General features: G+C 48.5%; 1 protein-coding gene across 4 annotated transcripts; it reads right to left on the bottom strand.

Annotated features, from left to right (window-relative positions):
- Positions 1-1,110: 1,110 nt before the first annotated feature.
- Positions 1,111-18,627, bottom strand: CGREF1 (cell growth regulator with EF-hand domain 1). Of its 4 annotated transcripts, none has more exons than XM_039238311.1 (6): positions 18,495-18,627; positions 3,393-3,482; positions 2,225-2,290; positions 2,068-2,138; positions 1,793-1,917; positions 1,111-1,571 (listed from the first exon to the last, which is right to left on the bottom strand). In XM_039238311.1, the coding sequence occupies exons 2-6, from the start codon at positions 3,467-3,469 to the stop codon at positions 1,125-1,127; spliced, it is 786 nt and encodes a 261-aa protein (XP_039094242.1). In that variant the 5' UTR covers positions 3,470-3,482; positions 18,495-18,627; the 3' UTR covers positions 1,111-1,124. The 4 variants fall into 4 exon arrangements, with proteins under 4 accessions (XP_039094242.1, XP_039094240.1, XP_039094243.1 ...); XM_039238309.1 differs by lacking the exon at positions 18,495-18,627 and adding an exon at positions 14,389-14,497; XM_039238312.1 differs by lacking the exon at positions 18,495-18,627 and adding an exon at positions 11,452-11,471.
- Between the last annotated feature and the right edge of the window lie 336 nt (positions 18,628-18,963).

Genomic DNA, 18,963 nt, shown 5'->3' with positions numbered 1-18,963 from the left:
CAGGGAACCTTCCAAATAATACTCCATTTGAAAATCTCCTTGGGGACCCTGGGCTCTCACGAGACTCCAGTCTTATGGCTCCAGGACAGTCCACACTTCTGAGCCAACCTGACAGGCCAATGGGAGCAGGGAGCCCACTTGGTGGTTTGGTGGTGCCTTCACAATCTAAAAATATCTCCCCCTGAATGTCCCAGAGTCAGAAAGCCCCACCCTTAGAGCTGCCTTGTAGTTAAGGCCAGTTTCAGCCACAAACATGTCCCAGGATAGTGTTGCTATCCCTGAGGGTGACCAGGCCTGAGGGCGTATTGGAATTAGCCTGTTTTAACATGGGAGTTGGGGCAGGGTGTGTGAAGCCCCAGAATGCTAAAGAGCATGGGTTTTGCAGTCTGACACACCTGAATTCAAATCTGCCACTTAACTAGCAGTGTCACCTTGGCTACATTACTGAATTTGGTCTTCCTCAATTTCCTCATCTGTCAAATGGAGCTAATTCTGCCTGGTCATAGAGTTATTGCGAGGGTACAGTCAGACAACATATAAAATGTCCAGCATGATGCCTGGTACGGACCAGGCTCTCAACAAGTGGTAGTTCTTGTTAATGCTTTGGGCTGAGCGCATGCAGGGTGGTGGGGAAGACCTGCTCGGAGCTGCAGGAGGCTGCTGGCTGTGTGAACACCAAGGGAGGGGGAGGAGGGGCGCTTGGGCCCCAGGGAGAGGCTGCACTCTCTTCCCCGGCTTGTCTGAGGCTGGGCTGGCTGTGTCCCAGCACCATCCACGAGCACAGCGAAAGCTGAAGCCCCGCCAAGAGGCCAGGCCAGTCCCCAGCGCCCCGTTTCCCTGAGGTCAGGCATGCGAGACCAGCAGGTAGGCGTCCTGAGTGGGTGAGTTCATTCAGTTCTTTATTGGTGGTCTGGGCCCTTTTAAAGCCACCCCTCAACTTAGGGTCTCCCTGAGCTGCACAGAAAGATCAAGAGGTGGTCCTCATTCCAGCACGTGCGCGCGCGTGTACACACACACACACACACACACACACACACACACACACACACACACACACTCTCACACCCTGGGGCTTATGTTCTGGTACCAAGGCTTCTAAGGATGCAGACGTGTGTCCTCAAGGTTTACATCTCATCATTCTCGAGTTGAACAGCATGAATTTCAACCTCATTTGGGGTGTTCTTCGACTCCGGTGTTTCCCCCGGAAGTCCCTCTGCTTCCCTCCCAGTCTCCCTGGCCTCGGCCTGGCCCACAGCCTCCGCTCCAGGGGATGGGGCTGCTCTTTCAGCCTCTGCCTGTCCCCCAGCCTCTTGTATAGGCTCCAAAGGCTCCCTTCTGGCCTCTCCCTGTCCCCCATCTTCTCCTCTAGGACCCAGGGCTTCCTGCTTTTCTTGTCTCGATGGGCTTTCAGCTAACGGGGACTGCCTCCCAGCATCTTGTGGCCCCAGAGGCTCTTTGAGCTCCATGTGGCTTGGGGCCTCTCCTGGGAAGTTGATGAGCTCTGCAGGGCTCATGAGCCCATCCCCATTCAGGTCCTGGGCCTCGAGCACCTTGTCCACCACCAGGATCACCTGTGGAGGCACACAGTTGCCGTGGAGTCTACAGTGCACAGAGAAGTTCCCAGGAGCCCTGACCCTCCCAACACCCCCCTACATCCTTGCCATGCAGGGCTTTGGGCATTTCTTTTATAGCGCATTCACCAAAGGGGTCATGATGAAAAGACCCAAAGTCCCAAGAAGCTGCGTCTCCTTCGTGGGGAGAAGCCCCCCCCCACCCAGCTGACAGGGCTTACCGGGTTGCCAAGAGGAAAATCAGCAGCTTCAGGGGCCAGAGCTGCGGTCAACATGGACAGCAGCTCCAGGCCATCCAGCTGCCCACTCTGGTCATAGTCGTGGAGGGCAAAGAGGTAGAGGAGAACTAATGGGGAGAAAGAAGCTGGATCAGAAGGGGCCATGGGGACAGGTGGAGGAGGCAGGGGGCCCCTGATGGTCAGGAGTCAGTCCTGGCTCTGCCGCCCTGAGCCCCACCCCACCCCCCACCCACTGGCCCCAGGGCCCAGCCCCTCACCCTGCTCCCGGCTCATGTGTTCCGGCTCCTCTTCCATCTTCTCCAGTCCCTGCAGGTAGTTCTGCAGGAGCCTGCCAGAAAAATGGGCAGTAAGCCCCAGAGAGGCCGGTCCGCAGAGCCCCCCCTTCACCCTCCGCCCCGGGTCCAGCCCACTCACCGAAGCTGCTCCTGGCCTGGCTGGAAGGGGTTGCGCAGGGGCTGCTGCTGCAGGTCAGGATCCAGCCTGGAGGAAGGGGAGAGAGAAGGGCAGGCCTTGCAAAGAGCCTCTCTGTGCATCCAGCCAAGTAGCCTTCCACCCTCAAGCTCTCTGTAGAGTTCTGTCCCCAGACCCGAAGGGCATTGTCCTCTCAAATCCCCAAAGACCTGGTGGGGAGGAGGCCCTTCTGGTCTCGGAAGGAGAACCTTAGTCCCCCAGACTATTTTTTTTTTTTTTTTTTTTTTCAGATTCCTAACTGAGATGTTAAATGAAAACCCAAGTAAAACATCTGGCTAGACAGGCCAGATGAGGCCACACCAAGTAGATACAAGTTGGAGATCCAAGAAAACAGTGAGTGGGTGGACTGTGGTCACCCTTCTACTTTGGTGCCAGGCCCCAGGGGGCAGGTCTCTGGCTCAGTCCCGAGGCCCTGCCCAGTTTTACACAGACCCGATTTGCTCCGCGACACAGGCTGGATTCTCTTTTCCCAGCTGAGGGCATATATGTTGGTTTTGGAATTTCAATCTCCTCAGGGTCTTTCTCAGGCCTTAAAGCTCATGACTCGCTCCCAGCTCTGGACAGGGCTACCCGTTTGCCCAAATCAGTCCAGACCTGTGAAGCCACGTTGCTGGCAGGAGCCGCTGCAGGGGCCTTTGGTGCCGCCGCCAGTCTTGCTGCAGCTCCAGTGTCTGTCCCTCCACCCTACCCGGCACATCCACTGTGTCATATTCATACCAAAACCCTTGAGAAAGATGCTCGCACAAAACAGAAATGCTATGCTAATGACCTCGATGTCTTTGGCGTTCCCACTAAGGGTCTTGATGAGAGGGCCGCAGCCTGTTCCCTGCCCACATGCCACCTCATGCCTCACACCCCATGGGAACGGAGCTCCTGGATCCCAGACGGACTGACCCCAGTGCACATGTCCTGAAAGCCACTCCGCGAGGGGTGCTCTAACCTGCACAGAGGCTGCGGTACCTGGGCAGGGGGCGGGGCTCAGATACAGAGGTGAGGGAGCACCCCCCCATCTCCTGCCTCCCAGGGGGCCCACCACACCCCCTGGTTCCCCAGGGACTCTCTCCGTCCCGGCCCACAGCCCTGCCGTCTGAATCCCGTTACCTCCCGTTACCTCACGATTCCATCCTTGGGAGCGGCCTGAGTCAGGGGCAGCAGCAGCACTAACAGTCTCATTGCCAAAGGTAACATCCTGGAACTGGAACTAGGAACAGAGTTAGGGAGTCAAGGGGAAGGGTGTCTGCCTCAGAGTGGAGGATCGGCGGGTGAGGCAGGGGCACCTTCTCTCCCTGCCCCCACCTGCAACCCAGGTAACAGGACTCCTGCTTGGGGCAGACGCAAAGATGTCAGGGATCCCCTGTGGGATTCATTCAAAGTGAATCTCACCCCTGACCCCGTGTGGAAGGCGCCTGAAGCAGAGCAGCTGTGGGGGAAGCAGCAATTAGGGCAAGAGCCCCTCCCCACACCCAGCTCCCTCTCCCGCACCAGCCCCTGGGGTGCTCGGAGAAGTGGAATTTAAGTACATCTAATCTAGTCCAGTCACTCATTTTGCAGATGGAAACTAGCTCAGAGAGGTTAAGAAAAAGGCCAAATCAGAAAAGCAGAGGGATACAAAAAGACCAAGACTCACACAGAGGAAGATGGTTAGTGTGTATTTATTAAAACTCACCCAAGAACAAATCAGTAAAGGCTCAGTCTCCCTGCCACAGATCTAAACTCATGTAGGGACTGAAGTAAATCAGGGTCAAACCAACAGTGGCCCCAGGAACTATTTACTAAATGCAGTTAGGAAATACCAATATAAAGGAAAAAACCGAAACTTCCCTTTAGACCTACATTGTGTAAGCCCACTGGCAACCCAATTACTTGGTTATATGAAAACAGTCAAATAGAGGAAGGATCCATCAAAAGCACAGAACATGAAGCTTTCTGATGAGTCCCAGGTGTGTGTATACGTCATATGAATTTCTGAGGAAGCACACACTCACTGCAGCTGAGGCCTGAGACCCTATCCCCACCTCTAGGAAGACAAATCACCTGGGCCAGAGGACCAGGAACCCTCTGAACCCCTCTGACTCCTTTGAAACGCTATTCTGGCTGGCACTGGATTTTCCTGGAGAAACGTTTCTAGCTTTCATCAGATTCTCAAAGCACTCCATGATTCTAATGAGGTTCAGAAGCACTGCAAGGTTGGACATCAACTTCCTAAGAGACGTGGGGTAGAGCAGGTGGGCATCTGGCCAATGGGGAGGTACTTGTGGGGAGCCTGGCTGGAGCCTTACAAGCAGAGCTGCCTTGAGGAAGAAGCAGCAAAACATGGAAGTCTACTAGAAGGTAAAGCAACTGAGAGGCATAGAAACGGTCTTTAGTTTTCTCGGCACACATGGCCCCTACCAGTATCGGGAGGCTGCATAGTTTATTGGTGTCCATAATCCCCAGTGGCCACATACGAATGCTGGCTGGCAACACGAACCCTTGAGCTTTCTTGTTGTGCCCCAAAGAGAAGACAAGTCTTGGGCCCATCCAAGGGAGGCAGTGGGAACTGAGATCTCCATATCACCTGGGGGCCCTCAGGGGTCCAGATACATCTCAGTGAAAGGGTGGTCTGGAAAGATATCCAGACCTCCATGTCTGAGAATATGACAGTAAATGTTCCAAAGAAAGTAACTCCAAAGCTGGATAAAAATAGAAAGTATTTTTCCAAATGCATCGAGTTGGCAAGAAAGTAAGAAATTCTGAGTGCATAAGTCCATTGAAAATGATAATCCTGGAGGGAAAGTGAGCTTGAAATCAGCTTTGCCAAACCAATTCCGGGTGAATTTGTACTATCAATCTGAGTGCTTTGTGCAACAGAGGAGCCCAGAGATAAGACCTGGACCCACACGGTGTGAGGACACTAATAGGAGATTCCCTGCGTAGTTGGGATTCAAACAGCCTGACTCCATCTAAGGGTGAACAGAAATTAAGTGTGTCACAAAGAAGGGCAGCACAAATCTTGCCAGTCTTGACCTTGGTGCTGGGTAGAAGGGATAAAGTCTTCCCTGAGAATTTGTAACAAGCCTGCTTTAATGTGGGTTCAAGGCCTGAATTAATGCTATCTCTGTGGTTCAAAAACCTAAAGGAGATCATTTATATTTTAAGTGGTAACTGGATGATAGTACCTCCAGTTGACTAACAGAGGAAATTATTTTTGTCCATGAAACACAGCTCCAATCCCAGCCTCAAAGAAATTCCAGTGGTAGAGTATCAATGAGCATGACCTTACAGCCAGAAAGTCATAAGCATACAAGGAAATAAGACACTGTGAATGAGAGCCAGCTAACCGATAGTGGGTGAAACCAGACTTGCAAAAATTAAAGACATTGGAATAGTCATACAGAGAATATAAAGTATATTTAATATGTTTCAAGAAATCAAAGAGAAGTTTGAAACTATGTGAAAGGAATATGAACATAAGAATGACCAAGAAGATTTGAAGAAGAACCAAACATAACTTACAGAAATATAAAGAAAAGATGATTTTAAAATGCAGTGAGTGGGGTGCCTGCATGGCTCAGTCAGTTAAGCGTCTGACTTCAGCTCAGGTCATGATCTCACGGTTCATGAGTTTGAACCTCACCATCAGGCTCTGTGCTGACAGCTCAGATTCTGAGTCTCTCCCTGTGTCTCTTTCTCTGCCCCTCCCCCACCTGCACTCTCTTTCAAAATAAATAAATTTTAAAACAAGCAGTCAGAAAGAAAAGGTAAATCCCCAAAAGGAAGAATAATTAGACTGACAGCTGATTTCTCAACAGCAAGAGTGATGCCACATTACAGTAGTAGTTTAATACATTGAAAAAGACATGTGGGGGGGGAAGATTGCCATTTTAGAATTCTAGCCTCAGCAAAATTATCTTTCAAGAATGAGGTGAAGTAAAAACAATTTCAATAAACAACAAATTAGAGAATATGCCACTAACATTGCTCCAGTAAAGGAAATTGTAAGGGATCTGTTTCAGGAAAAAGGAAAGTGATCCCAGAAGGATTTGAAATGCAGAGGAAAATGGTGAGCAGAAAAGAAATCAGAAAGTATTTGGGAAAATATAAACAAACATAGACTGACAACTATGTTAATATAGGGGGCAGAAAAGGTGGTGTGAGCTACAATATTGGACAACATTAAGATGTAAGGTAAGGATGGCTGTTTGGGAAGAGAGTAGACATACTGAGCAACTTTGTTAAATATGCATGTAAAAGTTTTCAGGATAACCACTAAAAAAATAGAAATGGAATGTATGACCTCAAACCACCAGAGGAAAAAATGAATGGAGTTTTTTAAAAAATCAATTCAAAGAAAGGCAATAAAAGAGAAACAAGAAACTAAAAATATTAAAAAGGAAGGCAAGTAGAGGGATGCCTGGGTAGCTCAGTCAGTTAAGCATCCAACTCTTGATTTCAGCTCAGGTCATGATCTCACAGTCTTGAGATTGAGCCCAGTGTTGGGATCAGTGCTGGGCATGGAGCCTGCTTAGGATTCTCTCTCCCTCTGTCCCTCCCCTGCTTGCACACACATCAGCATTCTACCAAAAAAAAAAAAAAAAAAAAAAAGGAAGACAAATAGAAAGTATAAAAAATAAGACGACAAAAATATATCTAAGTTTATCAGTAGTCATAACTATAAATTATTTAACTTCATCAGTTAAGAAATAGAAATAATCAAAATCCATACAAAACAAAACATAGTTATACGCAATTATCAGGAGATAAACCTAAAAAGTAAAGACACAGGTTGAAAGGAAAAGGATGGAAGAAGGATATAAAAAAACAAACATATTTAAAAGAATGTCATTACAAAATTCATAAAAATTGAATCCCATAGGAGGATAACATAATTCTGAATTTGTACTTGTCTAATAACATAACCTCAGAACCTCTAAAATAAAAACTGGCATAACACGACACACCTATTAGAATGGCCAAAATCCAGAACACTGACAACACCAAATACTGGCGAGGATGTGAGGCAGCAGGAACGGTCATTCATGGCTGGGGGAATCCAAAATGGCGCAGCCACTTTGGAAGCCGCTTGGGCAGTTTCGTATAAAGCGAACTATATTCTCACCATACAATCTAGCAATCGCACTCCTTCATATTTACTGAAAGGAGCTGAAAAATTATGTCCACGCAAAAGCCTGCACACAGATGTTTATAGAAGCTTTATTCATAATTGCTAAAGCTTGAAAGCAAACAAGATAGCCTTCAGTAGGTGGATGGAGAAATAAATTGTGGTCTATCCAGACAATAGACTATTATTTAGGGCTAAAAAGAAATGAGCTATGAAGCCATGAAAAGACCCAGAGGAACTTAAGTGAGTATTACTAAGTGAAAGAAGCCAATCTGAAAGGCTGTGCACTATATGATTCTGACTATATGACATTCTGGAAAAGGCTAAATTGTGGAGTCAGTCAAACCATCACTGGTTACTAGGGGCTGGGGTGGGAGGGATGAAAAGGAGGAGCACAGAAAATATTCAGGGCAGTGAAACTACTCTCTGTGACACTATAATGATGGAGACATGTCATTACACATGTGTCCAAACCCACAGAATGCATACCACCAAGAGTGAACCCTAATGTAAACTATGGACTTTGAGTGGTGATATGTCCATACAGGCTCATGCATCATAAAAAGTGTATCCTCTGGTCTGGAATGTTGATAATGAGGGAGTTGTGCATGTGGGGATGGGGGAGGGGAGGTATACAGGAAATCTCTATACTTCCCTCTCAATTTTGCTATGAACCTAAAACTACACTAAAAAAAAAAAAAAAAAGTCTTAAAAAAAAAACAGGCAGAACTACAAGAAGAAAAGTCTAATCTGCCATCATGGTGGAGAATTTAACATACCTCATTTAGTATTTGAAAGATTAAGCAGACTAACATTAGTAAGAATGTAGAAGGTTAAATAAACCATTTAATGTGCCTGAGTTAAATGAACACACGAGAGGGGCCCCTGGGTGGCTCAGTTGGTTAAGCGTCTGACTTTGGCTCAGGTCACCTATGGTTCGTGGGTTTGAGCCCCGTGTCAGGCTCTGTGCTGACAGCTAGCTCAGAGCCTGGAGCCTGCTTCAGATTCTGTATCTCCCTCTTTCTCTGACCCTCCCCTGCTCACGCTGCCTCTCTCTCTCTCATAAATAAATAAAAACATTAAAAAAAATAAATGAATACACGAGAGACCCCCACTTCAATACCTTGGCAAATACATATTCTTCTCAATGCATATGGAATGTTTATAAAAACTGACAGGTAGTAGGCCAGCATGTATGGCTCAGTGAATATCAAAGAATCTGTCTCACACTGATTTATATGCCTAACATGCAATTACATTAGAAAGCAATAACAAAAATGATGTAAAAAATCTCACATATATGGAAACTTAGAAGGCACACTTGTATGTGGATCAAAGAAGAAAACCATAATGGAAACTGTTAAATACTTAGAATCGGATAATACTGGGAAGACATGTGTGAAAACAAGATGTGGAGTGACTTAAAAGCATATATTAGAAGAAAGGGCTAAAAGTTAATGAGTTAAAGCTTCAAACTCAATAAGCTAGTAAAACAGAATAAACTAAGAAATGAAGTAATAAAAGATGGCAGAAATTAGGAATACGATAGAAAAGAGCAGCAAAGCCAAATACTGGTTGTTGTTGTTTTTTAAAATAATTGTTTAATGCTTGCTTGCTTATTTATTTATTTATTTATTTATTTATTTTTGAGAGAGAGAGAGAGAGAGTGACAGCACATGAGTGGGGGAGGAGCAGAGAGAGAGGGAGACACAGAATCTGAAGGAGGCTCCAGGCACTGAGCTGTCAGTGCGGAACCCATGAACAGTGAGATCATGACCTGAGCCCAGATTGGAAGCTCAACTGACTGAGCCACCCAGGCGCCCCCACCACTGGTGTTTCTTTAATAGAACTAATACAAGGGCACCTGGGTGGCTCAGTCAGTTGAGCTTCCAACTCTTAATTTCAGCTCAGGTCATGATTCCAGGGTTGTGGGATCCAGCCCCGAGTTGGGCTCTGTGCTGAGCATGGAGCCTGCTTAAGATTCTCTCTCTGTCGCCCTCTGCTCCCTCTTCTCTAAAATTAAAAAAAATTTAAATTAAAAAAGGTACTAATTCAATAGACAAACCTCTGACAACTTGCATTAGGAACAATGAGAAAAGGTACAAATAAAATGAAAATGGGGACATAACTACAGAAACAGCAGAAATTTGAAAACTTCTCAGAGGATAGAGCTAATTTCCTAGAAAAACTTAGTAGCAAAACTGATGGAAAAATAAATAGCAAATCTTAATAGTCCTAGAACCATTAAGGAATTTGAATCAGTGAGGATTAACCTATGTCGCTTCAGGGACTACAGACTTGAAACCTATCTAGAGAGCAATCTGCAAATATGTGTTAATTGCCATGAAATTCTGATCCAATAACACTATCCTGAGGATTACACAGGGAAGAGCTCAAATGGAACAGAAACTACAAAGATATCTATAACTGTAACATAAATATTAGTCAAAGAAACAAATAGCCTGAATGTCTAGGATTTAGGCACTGGCTAAGCAAATCTCATTATAAGGCAGCAATAAAAATGATAAATACTGGGGCACCTGGGTGGCTCAGTGGGTTAAGCGTTCAACTTCGGCTCAGGTCATGATCTCACGAGGTTAGTTCGAACCTGGCATAAGGCTCTCTGCTGTCAGTACAGAGACTGCTTTGGATCCTCTGTTCCCCTCTCTCTGTCCCTCCCTGGCTTTCTAGCGCATGCGCACTCTCTCTCAAAAGTAAAACATAAAGAATGTAAATACTACAAACTCGTAAGTCTTAAAGGAAAAAATGGACAGACTTAAATATATCAAGGGTTGAAACTTCTGTATCATGAAGGACATGGTAAGTCAAGTACAACAGGACAAGTGAGGACTGGAGGGAAGTAGGGTTTCAACACCACCTGGGTTCTCAGCGGGGAGCTCTCGGCTGCCTGCCTCAACAGGGGGTGAAAGACACAAATCTCAATAGAAAGTCCATAGAGACTAAGTGGAAATGCAAGAGCTGGAGGGGACTGTGCCTTAGCCAGGAGGGTTGGAGGGAAGGTCCTGCCCATAGGGCACCTGAGCACCCAGAAAACAGTGGCTGAAGGAGGATATAAGGGAATGGGTCTAGTTCCTTATATGCAGAGTGCTGCTGGGCTTTCCAGGGGGGTGGTGATGGCAAGGTTCAGCAGAGGGTTCCAGTCTCTAAGGTGGAAGGCACATAATGGCTGAGAGGGCCCTCTTCTGGCTAGAAGAGGCCAGAAGGAGAATGCCAGAAGGTAAAACCCCTGGGACCGGATGCCACATGGGTAGCACCAGACGTCAAAGACCTTTGTTGACAAAGACCAGGAGGCTGAAGATCTGTAGGGAAGGCATGTATAAGTATTAAGTTTGTAGAATGAAGATAAAGTTTATTTACTTCTTCAATATTTATTAAGCATCTACTGTATGTGAGGCACTATCTTATGAGATGATAGTATGAAGTAGAATTACTTATGCTTTGTTTTTCTTAAAGCTTGCAAATATATAAGTAGGAAAAGATACAAATGTTAGGCAACGATTAAGAGAATGAGAAACACAGAATTATCAGGCAGAGGTGGCACAGCCCACAGTTTGAGGGGAGGGGCCCTACCCTCAGGCTGCCTGAATCCAAATCCTGGCTCTGGAACACGGTAGCTGTGTGACTTCTGTGTTTCAGGTTCTTCATGTGTAATGTGAGGCAGATGTCTCATGGGGTGTGTAGTAAGGGGTAAATGACACAAGATTTTACACATCTTGTAAAATCCCATGCCTGGCTGTACAATAATGCCCTCTTCCTCTCCAGAAGTTTTCTTGGACTTCTCTGCAATGGCTTCACACATCCCCACCATCCAGGCCTGGATACCCTCAGACTGGGTTCCACATGCTACCCCACCCCCAGCCCCATCTGTTTCCTGCCAGGCCCTACAGGAGGCATTGAAGTAATTTAAATCCCTCAGAGCTGTCCAAACCTATTATCCAGGCTTAATGTGTCATCATCCACTACAAGCTGCCTTTTAGAAGAGCACTCTCTGGTGGCGGCAATTCAGGCATAAAGGGGAAGCACCCTCAGATCCCACCAAACTACTCACTCGTTAGGCGAAATGTGCTGCTTCGACAAAACATGTCTACAAATTCTTTGACACTTCTTCCCACAAAGGATTGAGTCGAATTTGCCCTTCCTTGTAGATGATCCGGACTTAGCCACTCGCTCCTAATGAATAGCTGAAATGATGCTACGTGACTTTCAAGCGTAGGTCATTAAAGGTGACGCACAAGCTTGCACTTGTTGTGGTTCTCTCTCCCTCTCTCTGCCAATGTGCAGATATGCGCCTGGGCTGCCATGGAGGAAGTTTGGCGACCCTGAAGCCCCCATGTGAAAGGACCGTGTGAAGAAACCACAGATAGGGAGAGGCCTGAGGCCCCCAACTGTTCTGGCCTTCAGCCACTCACACCTCCTCAGCCCAAGCACCGTCCGGGTGAGAGCGCAAACTTTCAGCTTTCAGCTGATTCCGACCCCTGGCTTTCAAGGTGCCCCCTCTCACACTGAATGGAGCAGAAGTGTGTTTGTCTCCATAGCCCTGCCCAGACTGCACGCTCAGGAGCAAAGTCAAAGTCAATTGTTTTCAGCCACTTATTCCGAGGTGGTTTATTAAGTTGGCTTACTCTGCTCTGCTGTTATTTTGAAATTCTTTTTCTTTAAAAATATATTTGGTAATGTTTGTTTATTTATTTGGAGAGTGCAAGCAGGGGGAGGGGCAGTGAGAGAGGGTGAGAGAGAATCCCAAGCAAGCTCTGCAACTGTAACTCACAGAACTGGAACCACGAGATCATGACCTGAGCCGAAATCAAGAGTCACCACTTAACCGACGGAGCTACCCAGGTGCCCCTCCATCTTGAAATTCTTAATTTCGCTTCTGTCCTGGGCCCTGAAAAGTATGTACCTGGCCCTGAACCCTGCCCCCACGAATTACTAGTACTCTACTCCTCTTGGTTGTATGCATCCATCACAAGTATGTAACTATTCAGTGTGTGTAGTGGACAGAGAACAGAGCTTTGGAACCAGCCAGGCCTAGGTTCAAATCCCAGCTCCACCACAGGCTGTCCTTACAGGCTGTCCTCCCTTATCTGCACGAGGGAGATAATACCAGTACTCATCTCACATGGTTACAGTGAATATCAAGTGCATAATGAAGTAGTTCTTGCACAAATTAATGCAGTAGCCTTTCTCTCGTCCCTGCCTCTGGTATCTTCTCCATTTAAAGAACCCTCCATACCCACAGCACATTAATCTTCCTTAGCTAGAACTCCACTGCTCCAAAATCTTCAGTGGCACCCTATTTCTATTACACCCTATTTCCCCACCTTGGCATTCAAGGCCTTCTACAATTAGATATCAGTTTACCATTTTATGGTCATTTCCGATGCTCCATTACACTAATGCTCTGCTGCAAACAGAGGGGAGGCTCCCAAAATACTTCTCACTTTCACTTTGCAGTGCTTTTGCCCAAGCTGTTTACCCTTTACCTGGAATAAACCTGGGCCTTCCTGACAAACTTAGCGTTCTGATTAGAGTTCACGTCACAGACTTGAATAACTGCATGTGGACTGTTACTGTCATCCAAGTCATATTCTCAGAAGTTATGCTCCACACTGGCATTTTTAGTACAAATGACCCACCTCTATTGTTTAAAGGAAGTCAAGCTACCACACTTCAAGTAATGTGTAATGAGGTTGGTAAAATGTGATTTGTCCACACTTAAGACATTTCTCAGCATTTACAAAAGCTTTTGTAAGCAACAGAAGAAAGAAAGCCATTATTGAACCCCTGCCTGTCAAAGAAAAGTGTTCCTAATCATTTCCTATAACTACGATGCTCATAAACATAATTTACTCTCATGACTTCGTGAAAGCCATTGCAACTCGTACTTCACAGTCGTGATGTAATAATAGTTATTCACATCCTTCACACACGCTCACATTCATACACTCCCATTCACAGTGACTCTGGGGCCTCAGATTTCTTCAAGCCTTAGCATCAGTGCGTGGGAGGAGAGCCCAGTCTTGGGGTCAGACCTCAGATCAAACCCCGCCCCTCCTTCCTTGACAGTGTGGCCAAGGTGGGCATCTGAATCTCTCTGAGCCTGGAGCAACAGCAAGGGCCTGGGGAGGATGCAGTGGGATAATGTGCCTTAAATGACTGGTAGCCAGCGCATGCTCTCTGAGTATCTCCAGAGAATCTAGGATGTGGCAGGGCCTTTTATCTTGGGTAGCTGCCCATCCAGGGCACAGCTTTCTTCCACAGCATCCCTGTCTGTGGCCATTCAGTCCCTGCTTGACTTCCCAGGGCAGGAGTCTAGCATCCTATAGGGCATCCATCCCATTTCTGGCTGAGTCTAACTGTCCAAAAGTTCTTTTGAACCAAGTCCTCACCCTTAACTTATCCCTCTGGTGCCCCCTGTGCCTCCCAGGACACTCTCCTCCCCCCAAAAGAAGAGAGAGCGGCTTTACAGCCCAAAAGGTCCCACACCTGGGAGCTGGCCTCCGTCCTAACACTTCCAGCTGGCTCCAGCTGGGGTCCCTCGCCAGCCCCCGCTTTTCTTCAATTGTCAAATGAGCATGAAACTCCTGCCAGCCCCCAACCTCCCTCCTAGGACGTCAGAGCCACAAAGGAGACCTGGGGGAAAGGTGGCCGGGGAGCCGTGAGACCCCATCACCACACCTAGAGGGCTCGAGATTCGCTTTCCAGCCCCTTTGTCTCTACTCGCCCTCGGGGGTAACCTCCTCCCGGGAGCTGCCCCGAGGCTGGAGCTGCCGCTCCTTGCCCCCGTCCACGCCGAGGGTGTGTGTGGGGTGGGGGGAGGGTGGCGCAGAGGGGCTGCGCCTGCCCGCCTAGGGACCCAGAGACCGGGGGCGGGGGGGGCCGCCCCCGCGCCGCGGCCCCGCCCCCGCCCCGCGGCTCCGCCGCCTCCCGGCCCCCAGCCCGCCCAGCCCGGTGCGAAGCCGCCCGAGGCGCAGCGCGGACCCACCTGCGGCGGCCCGCGGAGGGCTGAGGTCCGGCTTCGCGGCGGCTGGAGGCTGTGCGCCGGCCGCGCCTCGGGCCGCCGCCGCCGCCGCCGCCGGGCCCTCCCCCGGGCCGCTCCACGTGGCCGCTCCACGTCGCCCTCCGGGCGGCCGCCGCCCTGGCCCGGGCAGAGTCCACGGCGCCGGCAGCCGCGGGCAGGGCCGCCGCCCTCTGCAGCCCGCGCGGGGCTTCCTCCCCGAGGCCCCGGCGCGTGCGCGCAGGCGCCTGTGTCTCTGTGAGAGTGACAGGACCAGACACCTAGAGAGATAGCCGGCGGTGCTGGTGTTGAGAAGCACGTGTAGCCGTGGTGCTGCCGGTGCTGGCACCCGGCTGTGTGTATGACAAGACAGAATGTAACTGTTAGTGTGACCGTGACTAGTGTATGTGGCTGTGTGTGAGGCACCTGTGACAGTAGGGGTATTTTGTGTGACTGTGTATCCAGAGTGACAGCATGGCCCTGAGAGAGTATGGCCAGTGTGGGAATGATTGGGTGTGTGACAGGAGAGGACAGTAGTGGTACATGTGTTAGGGAATTTGGTCGAACTCTTTCCTGAGTTGTTTGTGATGCTCAAATGACAGCTGTGACTGCTGGTCTCCAGGGAGGGTGTCATTGTGTGGCTGTGACCGCGTGCATCACTGAGAAGCGGCTCCATATGAGACATGGTGGGCGAGAGGGCTGGGAAAAGTGTCATCTTAAGGGGGATGGTGGCAGTCATTTGCCAGCAGTGTCACCCACTCAAAATGGAGTGTCACCTACTTTTGTCACAATGATCAATTCCTCCTAGGCTTCAGACTACATCCTCACCCACTGGCCCAAGGACTTAGTTCTTTCTTTCTTCTATTTATTTTGTGAAAGAGAGAGCACGTGGGTGTGCATGCATGAGCAGAGGAGGGACAGATAGAGAGGGAGAGAGAGAGGGAGAGAGAAAATCCCAAGCAGCCTCCATGCTGTCATCACAAACTGCAAGATCATGACCTGAGCTGAAACCAAGAGTCAGACACTCAACTGGCTGAGCCACTCAGGCGCCCCACAAGGACTCAGTTCTTCAAAGGAATAACTTCTTATCCCTTCAGAATCTTCAATTTCTCCGTCTCCACCAGCTCCTTCCAACTGGTATCTATCAGAAAAAAAATGGACTCTCATCAAAGTCACCCTGTCGTCCTTCCTATGGTGGACATCGCTGGACACTCCCCCTTTGAATTATGGTATCCACTGTTTCAGCAACACCATCTTCTCCCTCTACTCTTTTCTTCGTTTTCTTTATGCATCAGAGTTCCCCTCGGCTCTATGCTCACTCCCCATCTCATGTGTTCATTTGTTCATGTTGCTTCCATCACTATCTGTTATGGGCTGAACTGAGTCCATCAAAAAGTCATATGTTGACATTCTAACCCCCAATACCTCAGAATGTGGCTTTTTTGGAAATAGGGTCGCTGCAGGCATAAGTAGTGAAAATGAAGCCATACTGGAAGAGGGTGAGCCCTCCCCCCAACTCCAGTATGACTGGTGTCCACATAAAAAGGGGAAACTTGGGGGCACTTCAGTGGCTCAGTTGGTTAAGCGTCCGGCTCAAGGCATGATCTCAGTTTGTAAGTATGAGCCTCAAGTTGGGCTTTGCACTGACAGTGCAGAGCCTGCCTGGGATTCTCTCTCTTTCCATCCCCTGCTCTCTCTCTCTTCTCAAAATAAATAAATTTTTTTAAAAAGGGCAAATTTGGGCATAGACACATGCATGCACGCGCGCGTGCACACACACACACAGCACGTAAGATGTAGTCAGCATCTTCATGTGAGGATGAACCTTCTCCATGCCAAGGAATGCCAGCAAACCACCAGAAGCCAGAGAAGAGACATGCAACAGAGTCTTCCTCCCAGCTCTCAGAAGGAACCAATCTTTCTAGCACTTTGAAGTTGGACTTCTAGTCTCCAGAACTGTAAGCCCATAGACTTCTGTTAAGACAGTCAGTATGTGGGGCGCCTGGGTGGCTTAGTCGGTTAAGCGTCCGACTTTCGCTTAGGTCATGATCTCGCGGTTCGTGGGTTCGAGCCCCGCGTCGGGCTCTGTTCTGACTGCCAGCTCAGAGCCTGGAGCCTGTTTCGGTCTGTGACTCCCTCTCTCTCTGACCCTCCCCCGCTCACACTGTCTCTCAAAAAAAAAAAAAAAAAAAAAAAAAAAAAAAAAAAAGACAGCCAGTATGAGGTACTTTGTTGTGGCAGCCCTGAAAACTGATATGTATCATTTAAATGCTGATGATGGCCAAATCTCAAATTCCAATCTTCAAGCCCCAGGCTTCTCCAGAAATTGAACCTCCTCAAATTTGTGCCTAGATTTTAACTTATAAAGGTGACTGAGTGACAACATGGGGAGGTCAATGTCACGGAAAGAAAAGTTTAGTGTTCCAGTTACCCTGGAAATGAGAGGCACAGCTCACTACACAGGGTGACCAGGGGAAGCCCCAGTGGGCTTCTGTACGTGGGCAGAAAGGAGCAAGGAGGAAGGCGTTGGCTGAAGCCTTTATTAAGTGGGAAAGGCAAGGCAGGGCAAGGTAGACAGTTTAGGATTGGCTAGTTGGAGTCATTCAGGCAGGTGTTGGGACACTGGGACTGTCCCTAGTTATCTGATACCTGACCCTGGGTTGATTTAGGACAGGGGAAATATTGGCTCATTGTGTGAGATTTAGATAAAAGAAGTGGCTCGGAGTATGGGCTCTGGATTGCAGGCGAAATGTCAACTTTGGCTGTTAGTTTGGCCCTGTGACTAATGGATGCCAAATAGACAAATACACAATCTAAGAAAATGCAATTCGAACGCCTACCAGCACCCTAACCTCCCTATGTGTCTGAGTCAAAACGCATCCTCCTCCTCAAACTTTCCCATCCCCCAGTTTCCTCAACCCAGAGACTGGTACCGCCATGCATCCCTGAGTCGTAGTGTCAAAAACCTGGGAGTCCCTCATGATTTCTCCTTCTCTCTCAACCTCCAACCTGCCAAGTCCTATTCTATTCTGCCTCCTCTCTTAAAGATCTTCACTCGTCTCCCAAGCGTCCTCCAGTCCAGGCAGCCATCTGCCAGGCCAAAGTACTGTTAACAGCCTCCTAACTGGCCTGTTTCCATTCTCATCCTCCTCCATTGCATTCTCCAAGTCGCCTGAATGATTATTCGAAAACATAACCATGGCCATGTTGCTCACACCTTTGTAAAACTCTCTGATGGTTTCCCCCCAACCTTAGTTTAAACTCTCACATCCTTTGTGTTGCTGCTCACAGCCGGATTCTTGACCATCTCATATGCTCCAGACACACCAGATTTCTTTGGGTTCCTCTAAGAAGTCTCTCACATCCAGGCTTTTGCTTATGCTGTTTCTGCTCCCAGAAGAACAACTATTCTCTTCCCACCTCTCCTTTGCCTGGGAAACTCCTACTCAATCTTCGGTTTCACCTTAAATGTATCATCATTTAACATCCAGGTACACTTTCTCTGACCCGTGGAGTTTGGGTACCCTCCTCAGTGCGCCCACTGCAGCTAGCACTTCCCTTATCTAGCCCTGTGCCCTATCACAGGGGTTCAATCCTGACTACACATTTGAATCTTCTGGAGAACTTCTCAGTTATGCTGATACCTAGGCTCCTTTCCAGACCAACTATAGCAGGGGGTGAGGCCTGGGTGCTGGTTGTTTTTAAAACTCCCTGATGAGGCACACCTGGTGGCTCAGTTCAATGGCTGACTTCGGCTCAGGTCATGATGTCATGGTTCACGAGTTCAAGTCCCACATCCGGCTCTGTGCTGACAGCTCAGAGCCTGGAGCCTGCTTCAGATTCTGTGTCTCCCTCCCTCTCTGCCCCTCCCCTGCTCACACATTGTCTCTCCCTCTCTCAAAAAAAAAAAATTTAAAACTTAAAAACAAAAACAAAACTCCCAGATGATTCTAATCTTCAGTCAAGGCTGAGAACCACTGCTCTATTAGATTACTTATCTGTTTCCACATTCCAGTGATGAAAGAGAATAGTGTTCCACGGTAACCCAACTGCCTGGTACAAAGCGGGGATGAGTACATATCTACTGTACTTACTTGGCAGGGATTATGAAAGATGATGTAGAGTGATGGTGTGTGTGACTTTATCCTGTGTGTGTGTGTGACTCTACGTGGAATGCCATTCACTCAATAGCTGAAACCTATGTGACAGAGTGAATGTCACAGTGTGAATGGCTGTGTCCAGTGTGGGAAGACTACTGTGAATGGCTGAACACTGTAGGACGGCAGGGCGTCACAAGGTGAGTGGCCACGTCCTGAACGTGAAGGTCACAGTGAACGGCTGGACCGTGTGAAATGGCAGGATGTCACCAAGGAGAGGCTGTGTCCTGTGTGTCGGTGACTGGTTGGTTGGGGGACGGTGACCAAGCTAACTAGCGTGGCGGGGGCAGAGCTTGAGGAAGGCGATGGAGACGCCTCTCACCAAGATGGCAGCTGGGGGGAGGGTGGTAGTCCTCGCAAGGGGCGGCACCGCTAGTCGCCGCGAAGCGGAAGCAGGAGGCGCCCA

This window comes from Hyaena hyaena, unplaced genomic scaffold, assembly GCF_003009895.1.
Source record: "Hyaena hyaena isolate Hyena2069 unplaced genomic scaffold, ASM300989v1 scaffold_138, whole genome shotgun sequence".
Lineage (NCBI taxonomy): Eukaryota > Metazoa > Chordata > Mammalia > Carnivora > Hyaenidae > Hyaena > Hyaena hyaena.
This window is presented reverse-complemented; position numbering and strand designations above follow the sequence as displayed.